Source organism: Panthera pardus, unplaced genomic scaffold (genome assembly GCF_024362965.1).
Source record: "Panthera pardus isolate Hobbes unplaced genomic scaffold, ASM2436296v1 HiC_scaffold_6, whole genome shotgun sequence".
NCBI classification, from domain to species: Eukaryota; Metazoa; Chordata; class Mammalia; order Carnivora; family Felidae; genus Panthera; species Panthera pardus.
In genome coordinates, this window is record NW_026526991.1 from 87,760,021 (window position 1) to 87,773,565 (window position 13,545).

A 13,545-nucleotide genomic window follows, 5' to 3' on the forward strand; every position below is an offset into this window, starting at 1 on the left:
TTTTTCCTACCATGTAGATCTTCAGCGCTAACAAAAGCAAGTCCCTAGATCTGCATCAATAAAAATAAAATAATAATTACTGTAGTGATGGCAGCAAACAGTGGGTCACTGTTTACATTACTTACAGTGACCTAGATACTATTAAGTATTTTACTTGATTTTTTAAATTGAAGTATAGTTGACATAAAATAATGTATTAGTGTCAGGTATACAAAATAGTGATTCAATAATTATATACATTATGCAGTGCTTACCATAAGTATACTTACTGTACAGTTATGATATTAGTGACAATATTCCCTTTGCTCTACCTTTCATGCTCATGAATTATTTATTTTATAACTGGAAGTCTGCACCTCGTAATTCCCTTCACCTATTTTGTCCATCCCCTTACTCTATTCCATTCTGGCAATAACATTTTTTCCCTGTAGTTATGAGTTTGTTTCTGTTTGTTTGGTTTTCAGTTTCCACATATAAATGAAATCATGTGTTATTTGTCTTTCTCTGACTTATTTCACTTAGCATAATAGCCTCTAGGTCTACCCATGTTGTCACAAATGGCAAGATTTCATTATGTTTTTATGGCTGAGTAATATTCTGTCATGTGTTAGGTTGCTTCCATACCTTGGCTGTTGTAAATAATGCTGCAGTAAACATAGGAGTGCATATATCTTTTCAAATTAGTGTTTCCATTACATGTTTTAAGTAATTTAATTCTCACAACAATCCTGTCTGGTATGTACTGTTATCATCCACATCCACAGATGAAGGAATTGAGTCACAGAGATTACAATACAAACGAGTAGACAGTCAAATAAAGGTAAAACCAGCCTTGAATACCTGTGTTCTTTTAACCTCTCCATGACATTGCCTCAAGAAAAAGCCATTTTTACAAGCTTATAGTGATTCTCAGCCTGTAATGGAGATCTCCAGAGAGTTCCCTAAAAGGGATGACCCTTCAGTGTCCAAGATAATATGACATTTCTATATAGTTCTACACATTATATAAAATGACTTCTAGTTTTAAAAATACATACATTTGTGTATAGATATTGAAAACCATTTTGGATAGCTTTGCATCAAAATTTTACCCACGATTAGCTCTTAGGTAGTAGGACTATGGATGATTTTGTCTTCCTTCACTATCTTTTTAAATTTGTTATCTAAAAAGTCAGAAATATATGTTACCTTTTTGATCAGAGGAAAAAAAAAAAAAGTAAAGTGATTTCCATTTTAAGCAAAAGAATCCAAACAAAGAATTACCCGTTCTGCTTGGTGTCCGAATGGTAGCACTGCTTCTCTCCAGGGGCACAGCAGCCGGGGTCCCTTGGGGATATGGCCTGCCACAGCTGAGAAATATTGGAACAGCTGTAAGTATATTCTTTCTTTTCAAAAAGTCACAGACATACACCATCTATGTACACATGAAGGGCAATAATAATCAAATCTTTCTATCTTCCACTTATTTGATAGAAAACCTCATTTTGCTTTATATATAGAGATGCTGATATGCTGATATACTGTTTTCTTTTTTGTGAGAATGTCATCGATACAAATGATCAGAAACTCCACTCAACGCTCATCTTCCTCTATAGTCTAGACCATAGTTGAGGTGAAACTACTGGCAAAATTGTTACGTTATTTAGAGAATCCTGGGATTGTCTGCTACCTATTTATAATAATGATTTTGGAGGTGCTGATGCACATTTAGTTAAAAAATATGTTTTCCAGTGGAATCCCTTTGTATCTGCTTAAAAGCCTCATTATTAGATTTATTTCTGTGGATTAAGAGACATTTTATGCCCAAGGAGCCCTTTAAGAAAAGATTGCATATGTGAAAATAGAATGCTAGTATGTTAACTTTTTGTCACAAAATAAAAATTAATTTTTTTTAATATTGACCGGTCACTGTTAAGGCCCTAAGGAAATGAAGAAAGTAGAGATACATTTTGATGAAGAGTGAATGTAAAACTGACTAGCACAGAACACTAGTTGAGAAAAACAGGCCAAAGGGGTATGTTGTGAGTAACCTAGAAAAATGAAAATACTTGAGAGACTGGGCTCTTTAACAGAGGACTTTGGAGAATGTAGGACACTTATTTTCTCAACACTTTTGACTGTTTCATAAATTAAAAAGCAACCCCACAAATGGTTGGGCAAGTTTCTTCTCTCACTTATCTTGTTTAGAAACTCCATGGTTAGATTTTAATTCTGCCTTTTGCTTATGGGTTCTTTTCTTCTGCCTAATACTACAAATGGTCTCGGACGGTTTTGTTATTTAACCACAGATTATTCACTCTAAAAGGAAAAGAAATGAAATGGTTCATAATTTAATATATTAAACGTCTCATCACTTTTCTTTTCCCTGAATTGTGCTTAGATATATGTTGTAGAGATAAGCATTTTTCTAGGTAGAGAATATTTTCATCCTAAGTAAATTTATTTTCAAGCCTTAAATGTAAGTGGAAAAGCATCACATGTGAAATATTTCTAATTATGAAATCCCATCACTTTGATTTAGGGAATCAAAAGAAAATGACTGGACCAAAGTGGGGGAAAAAACAGACACAAATGATGGGCTTACATTCTTGGGTGACACTTGGTAGATGCCGGGTTTATTAGTTTTAAGAATTTTCATTGCAAGATAATACTTAAAAGGAACACTTAAATTAGTCCAAATATACTACCTCTTATGCCAAAAAAATGGCTTGTTGCGTAGACATTACAGCAGCCAAAAGACGGATTCAATGCCAAACCCTTCGAGTTCAGCAGGGGAAACCACAATAATTAGTCGTGTGTTTCTGGAGCTCTCTGTGCCTACATGGGTGGTTGCCTTGAAGGCAATAATAGAACATGGTTTGAATTACAGATTTATAAAGCCCAAACAAATAAAAGACACACTACTGGATTTATAAACATTACTGAAAAAGCAGGCAGTGAAATTGTCTTGTTTTTCTCCAAAACCTCTTTTATAAAAATCCCATTAACATTCTTCCTGCTAAATTCACAAAAAAATAGACTGTGATGAGAAGAGCTGTGTGAGTGGTAGATCAGAACATCTCTGCTTTCTTTAGGCAACTTATTTCCCACAAGTCTGAAGCCCGCAGTGGGAGAGTCTCCCTAGAAATGCTGGAAGCAGATGTCCTTGATGGTGATTACTCCACTGAGCTTTGTCTTGGCTTAGGATGCATACCACAAAAACATGTTTCTTAAGGATGTTCCATCAAACACTAGCTCCATGGGAAATTACTGTGTGTTCACCTAAAGAAACTGGTTATGTGGTCAGATATATTCAGGAAATGCTAGATGAGACAAAAATCAAGAGGTTTCTTTTTGCAGGACTTCTCAGAGCTTTTAATAAAGTGATGTGTGTTGTGAATCGCTGAGGGAAATATACATGATAGGTCTGTTTTACCACAGATCATGCTTTGTGTGTGGGGAGGTGGGGGGAAAGATGGGATTAATATTCCACATAAATTATTTCATTAAAAAAGCTGTCATAGAGAGGGTAACAGAATAAATTTGGATGGTAAAATAACTTTTTACTCTGACCCTGGACCAGGAAACTAACAAAAATGATTTCCCTTTAAAAATATTTGTAAAGAGAAAAGAATATAGTTTTTGAATAAATGATCAGAAAATGAAACGTGTGAAGCTTAAATCTGGGTCTGTGAACCACCAGGTGATAGTAAACTATCAATATGTAAGTCATTTATGCAAATGGTTATCCTCAGTAACCTTAGAAAAGAAATAACACTCTCATGATTATACTTAGTTTAAAAACACTCAACTCTTGTAGTTAAAAGAATACTGTAATACTTTAAAACCAGTTCTTCAAGTTGAAGCTATTCTAGAGAACAATAATATTACCATATCAGTAAGAGGAGGTATTTCCTTCTCAGGACAATGTTGGCAAAATAACTACTCTCACCATGCTAGGCCTTTTTTTTTATCCTCTGTGACAAGACATGACTTCTTATTTCTAATTCTATTTAAAAATGATAGAACAATACAAACCGATTGCTTAATTGCATTCAGAGACCCATTTGGTCCAACTGTAACATGTCGTGTTATTTGCATATTTTCAAAGTGGGAATTGCATGCTTAAGATAAAATACCCTTAAAATCAATATAAAATCCTCCCTGGACATAAAAATATTCCAACACATGGGGCGTCTGGATGCCTCGGTTGGGCGTCCGACTTCAGCTCAGGTCGTGATCTCACGGTTCATGGGTTCGAGCCCTGTGTTGGGTTCTGTGCTGGCAGCTGGGAGCCTGGAGCCTGCTTCAGATTCTGTGTCTCCCTCTCTCTACCCCTTCCGCCCCCCCCCACACACACACTCTATCTCTCAAAAATCAGTAAACATTAAAAAAATTTAAAAAAATTCCAACACAACATCCTATTATACTAAATGACTTGATACAATTTTTTACTTACAGGTTTTATGCATTCTCCATCAGTAAGCAGAGGAAATATACAACTAATTATTTTATATCATCTCCAAAGTTTAGCTGTATGGACTGTATGGACTCTAAGCTTTGTATTAACAGACAACCACAAAAAAAAATTAAGTTTCTATTCGACATAAAATATTTTCTACTTTTCCTGTCCATTGCTTTGTCAAACCTCCACATAGCTATGTGGACTGGAGGTAAGTGTTCCTAAGAAGAAAACTAGTATTCGTTTTCTGATGAGTTAAAGTCTAGTTAACACGATAAAATCCTTACCTGCTACATATAACAGGTGGAGGGAGGATCTGAGGAGATAGGTCAGGGGCACTCTGAGTATAAGTTAATGCCCTGCGAGAACTTAGGCCCTGTTTGGCAGCTGTGTTGGCAGATTCTGGAAACTGCACTGCAGAAATTTTGCTGACTGGGCTGCTGGCGGGGGTCCCTTGGGGAGGTGAGGAACAGGGCGACGAAAGAGGTGAAATTTTAGCTAGGGCACCTAGAAAGACAAAGATTTATTAAACCACTAAATAAATTTTTTGGAAATTAGAAACCACAGCTCTTCCGCTTCACCTTAGACCCCCTCTCACTCCATCAGGACCACGTGAGCACTCAGGCCATGGGGCTTGCCCTCTCTGCACACCACCATCTGGAGACAAGGTGTACAGTGGGGTGTCTCCGTGGCACGAAATGGGAAGAATGGATCATCATGAAAAGATCAGTGGCACTGTTGGCAAGTTGAGCTAAAGCCTTGGTGTCCTGGAGTAACTTCAGGACAGAAGGATATTATTTTCTCCTCCCATCTTTGTTTCTTCTTGTCATTCTGACATAATAATTAAAATTTCCTCGTGTGTTTGCCTTCTCTAAGGTTGAGAAATTTTTAGCAGTAACAGGATCTGCTATTGTTTTAAACATTAACTTATCTGGAGCAGAGTTTGGCAGGTATCCGATGCTTAAAATTCGTAAATAAAGAAGATATATTTTTGAGAGGCAATTAACTTTATTAACCATCAACATTTTTAGTGAACCTACGTTATTGGTGTGAGACAGAACTCTGATCAGAATAGTATCTGAAGAAAACATTTAAAAATGTAATATGATCCATTTCAGATGAAACAAAAGGACTAAAGCCTAAATTGTAAGTGTTGATATCTGTGCCAAAGTGCGTTTACTCTTGATTGTGAAAACTGTACAGAAAACTGGCTTAGATTTCAAAGTGCTGATACTTGAATACAGGACGAGATCTTTTGAAGTTCCATTCTTCCAAACACAGAGAAGGCAGCCTGCACTGAAAACTGAAGAGAGAACTATCTTCTGAACAGCCATCTGCTTACTGTTTTCCAGCATTTTATGGCTGAACAACCTACTGTAAGGCAAATGAAATGAAATCTTGAGTTGTTTTCTATTTCTCACCACTCAAGGGAAACACACAACAGGCAGCTCTCACATCATTGACTAATATGTGTGGGGAACTCGCGGCTGGCTTAGTTTGCTTCCAACGTCCAGTTCTCTCAAAAGTTTGATATATTACACCCGAAGATTTTTGGGTCCATTGAAAGTAATATTAAGCTTGCTGAAAGGCTTTTGTAATTTTCACATCTCTTGTTGGCATCATTATTTCTTTTGTTTTGTTATACCAGAGGAGAAATTGTGCTCTTCCTTTGATAAATGTGGAAGCTGGGAGCCCCTCCTATCCTCCTACTCCTTTCAAATATTTCTGTTGTTGCTTTTTTTTAAGTTCATTTATTTATTTTCGAGAGAAAGAGAGAGCACAAATGGGGGAGAAGTCGAGAGAGAGGGAGACGGTGAGAATCCCACGCAGGTACCATGCTGTCAGTGCAGAGCTGGACTCCGGGCAAGATCCCACAAACCGTGAGATCATGACCTGAGCCAAAATCAAGAGTGACATGCTTAACCCCTTAACCGACTGAGCGACCCAGGCACCTCTCTATTGTTGATACTTGATCAGTAGCTTAATCACTTGCCTTCATAGGTAAAGAAATCATTCAGACTCAGGTTAAATAACCTTCCCATGGTCACAGTACTAATGAACAGGAGAATATGGAGTGAGTGCAGCTGTTCTTAGTAAAATGTGGTTTTAGCCCATACTTCTATCAGAGGCTGTCCGAGGAGGAAGAAGAATCCATGATCTGCTAGACAGCATCTGTACTGCACTTAACAACAACACGCCTAAGGGTTTTTTATACTGACTTCTATGTCTTTGGAAAAGATTTAGCTATTTTACCAAAGACACTGACAAACCTACACAACATATAATCTCCTAAACAAACAAAACAAAAACTTCACTTAAGTCTTAGAGTTTCCCAACAAATCTATCATTGTGTGCAACAAGTGGGTTATAGGTGTCCTGTGAAGTACTAGGGCTGTAAATTTTTTTAAATAAGATTTTTTTTGTAGCTTTCAGAATAAATTTAATTTTTAATATTATTTTTAATATTTTCTAATGATATTGTATTATATTTTTATAAAACAAAGGAAATAAAATTTTCACCAAGCTCTAAATCCTTTCCCCTTTCTCCACTGCTGTCTGTGGAACACTACTGTATTCACATGTTGTATCACATATAACACATCATATATACAGATCATACATCATATGCTCTGATGTAAAAAGGTTGGAAACGGCTAGTTTAATTTAGACTATTTGTTAGAATATGGCCACCTTCAGATAATCTTAGAAAAGCAGGGTAAACATAAGGAGCAGGATGGAGGTATGATGTTGTATAAAGAAAGTGTCTACACAGAGAAATTGTGTGTCCTGTTCCAGAGACTAAGGATGCAGTAGCCAACAACAACAACAACAAAATCCCAGCTCTCATGGAGCTTCCACTCTCTTGGAAGAGACAGAACCTTAAAAAAAAAAAAAAAAAAAAAGAGGTGGAAGAGGTGGGGAAAGGAAGAGAAAAGAAAAAGAAGAAGGAGAGGAGGAGGAGGGATTAAAAGAAAAGAAACTCCAGTAGTTTTAAGTGATATAGAGAAAAATTATGCAGAGAACATAGAACAAAGAACAGAAATTCAGAAATGTTCTAGGGATAAAATTTGAACAGAGGCCTGGTGCAGTAAGGAAGACATTTAGACAGTACTGGGGGAAGCATGTTTCAGAAAGAGGACCCTACCTGGGAGAAGTCAGAAGGTCAGTTGGGAGGTCAGTGTGGAAGGAAAGCACCTTAGCAAAGGGGAAGGAGGAGCAGGGGACAGGGAATATGTTCAGAGAATCTGCCAGGCAAGGCTGTAGAGGGCCGATAGGCCAAGGCAAGATTTTAACTGCTATATTTTGGAAAAAAAAAAAAAAAAAAAAAGACTTCTGACAGGCACTGCTTTAGGCAATTCTTTAATTATTTTGATAGTTAATTGCGAGTTTTTGAGTTTTCCACCACTTTTTTTTTTAATCAAGTCAATGGGAGTAGTGCCATATGTGTCTTAATACAACATATTTTCTAAGGGAAATTTATGAGAAGAGTGATCTTTTTCATTGCAAATTCTTTATAGCTGCCAGCTGAGATTCTCAGAGAAATGCAATTCCCTCTTAAATACAAATTTAACAATCCACTCAATGATTAGAGTTCTTGGAACGCAAGGATTGACTAAATTTAAACAAACAGCAGACCTTAAGACTCCAAACTTACTGCCTGGGATGAAATTTAAAATAAACCTTGTAAGAGAGGAAAAGCACGTTGCTTCTGTAGTACTGTTAGTCTACATATTTTGAACACTTCTGACAGTACAAGCCCTGGCAACAACCATGAAAAGAGGGATATTTGCCTTCAGTCACAAAGATGGCAACATAGGATGTTCCCAACTTAGCTCTCCCTCGCAAGAACAACCAACAACTACTCAACAAAAAACACCACTGAGAGAGTCCTAGAACGTGGGGGTGAGGCTGAAGCACTCCCTCTGCACCACAGAGATCAAGACAGACTGCATTAGAAGGGTAAGAAAAGAAGCTACAGGATGACCACCATGCTGCTCTAACCCCAGCAAGCACAATAATGCACAAAGTCTCCCCTGAGATTCTGGTTCCTCCTGCAGGAAAAGACAACCCAAGTGGATAACGAGCACCCCTTCCAGAATTGTAGGTTGCTCTGTGGGAGTCCCTATTCTGATCTGTACCATGGTGACTGCAGGGGAATCTGTGAGGCTCAACCACTGGGAATCGGACTGTGATATATAAGGGGGGTAGGGGTTTGCAACAACTAGGACGTGGATCTTGGCAGATCAAGTTTATACAAGCAATGCCCAAATAGTAATCTTGACCAGCAGCTTTGCTCAGCTGCAGAACCAAGCTGGGGGCACACACAGATCAGTGAACTTGGTGGGTGCAGATGTGCCTGATTCAGATTCTTAAGCAAGGAGTTTTGTCAGCTCTAAAGCCCAGTATGTCCATAGTCTCCCCCACTGTGGGGAGTGTCTTCCAGCCCCATCTGATCAAAAGGATTGGTGACAATTCCCAGAGGCAGTGAGGTCCGGTGGCACTTGAGCCAAGAGGTGCAAGGGCAGTGTGGAATACCCCGAGAGCAAAGCCAGTGCTGGGTGTGGAGTGTTCCCATGCTATGCACAGGCAGGGAGATTCATTCATAGCTAAGCCTGAGGGTGACTCCTAGCCACTCTCAACCTGAGAGCCTGTTTGGGAAACTGAAAATAGCTGGAATGACACCTCCCCCTCCTGCCCTGAGACAGCCCTACTCACTGTAGAGAGTGTCTTATCCCCAGCTGACCAACTCTTGGAAGTTGTGTGGTCCAGCATCACTGGAGCTGACACATGGGCAGGGAGAACAGACAGCTTTCAGAACAAAGCCAGTGGCCCTGCTTGGTCAGGGAACATGAGATGTGGTACAGCTTGAGTTAAGACAACAAAGAGCTTTGTAGGCTTTAGAGCTGCTTCTCCTGCTGTGCCCAAGCAGAGAGTCTAAGTTTTTACTCCTACTCGTTGCTAAATACAACCTATAGCCTGTCTGACCAGGGGTCTAAATAGAGCACACAGGAAGCTGCATAACCCATCAGTAGCCTTACATACAGTGGCACTTGAACAGAGAGCACAGCCTGTGGGTTCCCCCATCTGCAGAGCAAAACTGATGACCTTACCTAACCAGAGCATTCAATGTGTACTCTGGCCTGATTCATGTCCCCAAACAACAAGCTGCATAGGTCCTGGGTCCCTGCTAGGGTCCCTGTCATAATCTCACTATTACTGTATATGATAGCAGTCCTGACCATCTACTAAGCCTGACCAGAGAATCAATGCATTGTGGAGCCCATACTACAGCCTTATTTAGGTAGGGGACCAAGCCAACAGTCCTATCCAATTATTATCAGCCAGTGGCACACTCCCTCATTCCCAACCTCAGAGCTTGAACAGTTGTTTCACTCCAAAATAGACCACAATAGCAGGTTCTACCTGCCCAAAGACATTACCAGGAGACAACCCAGAAACAAACTGAGCTGACTGGTGAAAAGTGTCTCTGTAGAGCAAACCTGCAAAGTCTGGAAAAGAAGCTCAGTTACCCAAATGCATAGATACCAACCTAAGAAATAAAGGATCACAAAAATGTCAGATAAATATGACACCACTAACATAAACTAATAAAGCTCCAATAACTAATCCTAAAGAAATGAAGATCTATGAACTATTTGACAAAGAATTCAGACTACCCCTCTTAAAGAAGTATAGTAAATTACAAGAAAACAGACAACTAGACAAAATTAGGAAAGCAATGCAAACAAAAAGAGAAGTCTGACAAGGAAATAGCAACCATCAAAACAAACCCAAAACCAAATGACAAAAACCAAACAGAAATCCAAATTTGAAAGATAGAATAACTGAACTGAAGAACTTAATAGAGAGTTTCAAAAGTACATTTGACCATGAAGAAGAAAGAATCAATGATCAGGAGAGTAGAACATTGCAAATTACACAGTCAGAGGACCAAAAGGAAAAGAGAATGAAAAAGAGTGAAAAATGCCTATGGGGATTATGGGGATACAATGAAAGGAAATGATATTTGTGTTACGGGAATTCTAGAATAAGAAAGGAAACAGAAGGGACAGAAAGTATATTTAAAGCACCAATGGCTGGAAACTTCCCAAATCTGGGGAAAGAGATGGCCATCCAGATCCATGACGTCCCGAAGACCCCTAAAAAGTTCAACCAAAATAGGGCTACACCAAGACAAATTACAATCAAAGTATCAAAAGTCAAAGACAAAGAATTTTAAGAACAGCAAGAGAAAAGAGAGTTTGTATATATATGAGAACTCCCATAAGATGATGGGCAGATTTTTCAACAGCACTTTTCAGGACAGGATAAAATGGGATGATATATTTGGAATACTGAAAGAAAATAACTGTCAACCAAGAATTCTATACCTGATGAAGTTCTCCTTCAGAAACAAAGGAGGGATTAAAGACTCCCAAACAGACAAAAGCTGGGGGACTTCATTACCATCAGACCTGCTTTGTAAGAAATGCTAAGTACATCTTGACTGGAAGTAAAAGAATGGTAATTAACTTCATAAAAAGGTAGTGTAAATCTCACTGATAATGACAAATATAAACTCATAGATTCTGCAATATGGTGACAGTAGAGCATAATTCACTTACAGCTCTTCTTTAAAAGTTAAAAAAATGTAAAAATAATCATAACTACAATAATCTGTTATTAGTTATGCAACATAAATTACGTGTAAATTATAATAGCAATATAATAATCTTAGATATGAGGGGGAGAAGAACTCGAAGTGTAAAGTTTATGGATTATATTGAAGCTAAATTGTTATCAGTTTAAAATACCACATTTTAGGGGGAACCTTGGGTGCCTCAGTCAGTTAAGTGTCCGACTCTAGGCTTCAGCTCAGGTCATGATCTCACCCTGCGTGGGGCTCTGTGCTGATGGCACAGAGCCTGCTTGGGATTCTCTCTCTCCTTCTCTCTCTGTCCCCTGCCTCAAAATAAATAAATAAACTTAAAAAATAATAAAATAAAAATAAAACATGGCATTTTAAGTTTAAGATACTGTATGTGTCATGGTAACCACAAGGGAAAAGCCTTTAATAATTACACAAAAAAATATGCTGAAGAAATGAAAGCATACAGATATCAAAAGACATTAAAGTATAAAGAGCAGGCAAGGAAAAAATAAACAGACCTACAGAATAGCCAGAAAACAATTAACAAAATGACAATAGTAAGTCCCTACCTATCAGTAAATACTTTAAATGGAAACAGATTAAGTTTTCCAATTAAAAGATACAGAATGGCCAACTGGTGAAAAAAACATGATTCAGCAACACATTGCTTTAAAGATACTCACTTTAACCTTAAAGGCACAGTAGACTGAGAGGGAAGGAAAAAGACATTTCAAGAAAATGGGTAACCCAGAAAAAACAGAGTAGCAATACTTTTTTCAGACAAAATAGACTTTGAACTAAAAATGGTAAAAACAAAGAACATTATTTATAATGTTACAGCATTATTTATAATGTTACAGCATATGTCTTTACAGCAAGAAGACATAACAATTATAAAATATTTATGCAACCAACATTGGAGCACCTAAATACGTAAAGCAAAAACTAACAGAGCTACAAGAAGAAATATAGTAATAGCTGGGAACTTTAATACCTGACTGTCCACAATACATGGATCAGCCAGAGAGAGAATCAATTAGGAAACAGCAAATTTGCACAACACTGTAGACCAAATGGACCCAAAAGACTAATAATAGAATAATCTACCCAACAGCAGAATACACATTTATCTCAAGCACACATAGAACATTTTCTAGGATAGGCCATATGTTAGGCCACAGAACAAGTCTTAGCGAATTCAAGAAGACTGAAATCAGGGGCACTTGGGTGGCTCAATCAGTTAAGCATCTGACTTCAACTTAGTTCATGATCTCGCGGTTTGAGTTCCAGCCTAGATTAGGCTCTGTGCTCACAGTTTTGAGCCTAGAGCCTGCTTCAGATTCTGTGTCTCCCTCTCTCTCTGCTCCTCCCCTGCTCACTTTCTCTCTCTCTCAAAAACAAATAAACATAAAAAAATTTAAAAAAAGAAAGAAGATTGAAATCATACCAAGTACCTTCACTAACTACAATGGCACAAATCTAGAAATCAGTAACAAGACGAAAACTGTAAAAATTCACAAACCCATGGAAATCAAACAATACCTTCCTGAACAACCAATGGATCAAAGAAATTAAAAGGAATTTAAAAAGTGTCTTAAGACAAATGGAAAGACAACACATCAGAAACTGTGGGATGCAGCAAAAGCAGTTCTGGTAGGAAAGTTCATAGCACAAATGCCTACATTAAGAAGAAAGATCCCAAATAAACAAGTTAAAATCTACATCTTAAGAACTAGATAAAGAAGAACAAATTGAACTCAGAGTTGGCAGAGTAAAAGGAATAATAAAGAATAGAGCAGAAATAAATGAAATAGAAAAAGAAAAACCACAGAGTAGATTAACCAAACTAAGAATTGGTTCTCTGCAAAGATAAACAACACTGACAAACCCTTAGCTAAAAGAAACAAGGGAAAAAGAGAAAGGACCCAAATCAACAAAATATAAATGAAAAAGGAGACAATACAATGAATACCGCAGAAATTCAAAGGATCAAAAGAGGCTACTACAAATAACTATATACCAACAAGCTGGACAACCTAGAAGAAATGGAAAAATTCTTGGAAACCTATAATTTACCAAGACCAAAGCAGGAAGAAACAAAATCTGAACACATTAATTACTAGTAAGAAGGCTGAATCAGTAATCAAAAACCTCCCAATGAAGAAAGGCCAGATGGTCTCTCTCGTAAATTTTACCAAATATTTAAAGATTAGCACCAATTCTTTTCAAACTCTTCCAAAAAATATTGAAAACAAGTAAAAACTCTCAAATTCACTTCATGAAAATGAAAACATTCACTCAAAAAAAAAAATCTGTGTCCCATGTTCATAGCAGCATTATTTATAATAGACAAGAGATGAAAACAACCTAAGTAACTATTAATGGATGAATGGATAAATTATATATACACACACACACACACATCACACACACACGTGTGTGGTGTGTGTGT

At 37.6% G+C, this 13,545-nt stretch overlaps 1 protein-coding gene across 2 annotated transcripts in view; it reads right to left on the reverse strand.

Annotated features, from left to right (window-relative positions):
* Nucleotides 1-13,545, reverse strand: part of PDE3A (phosphodiesterase 3A) — a 327,497-nt gene that overhangs the window by 39,497 nt on the left and 274,455 nt on the right. For both annotated transcript variants that reach the window (XM_019452142.2, XM_019452141.2), the window contains 2 exons: nucleotides 4,729-4,948; nucleotides 1,264-1,349 (listed from right to left, as the gene is read on the reverse strand). In XM_019452142.2, coding sequence (XP_019307687.2) covers nucleotides 1,264-1,349; nucleotides 4,729-4,948 — 306 coding nt within the window. The remainder of the gene's footprint in view (nucleotides 1-1,263; nucleotides 1,350-4,728; nucleotides 4,949-13,545) is intronic.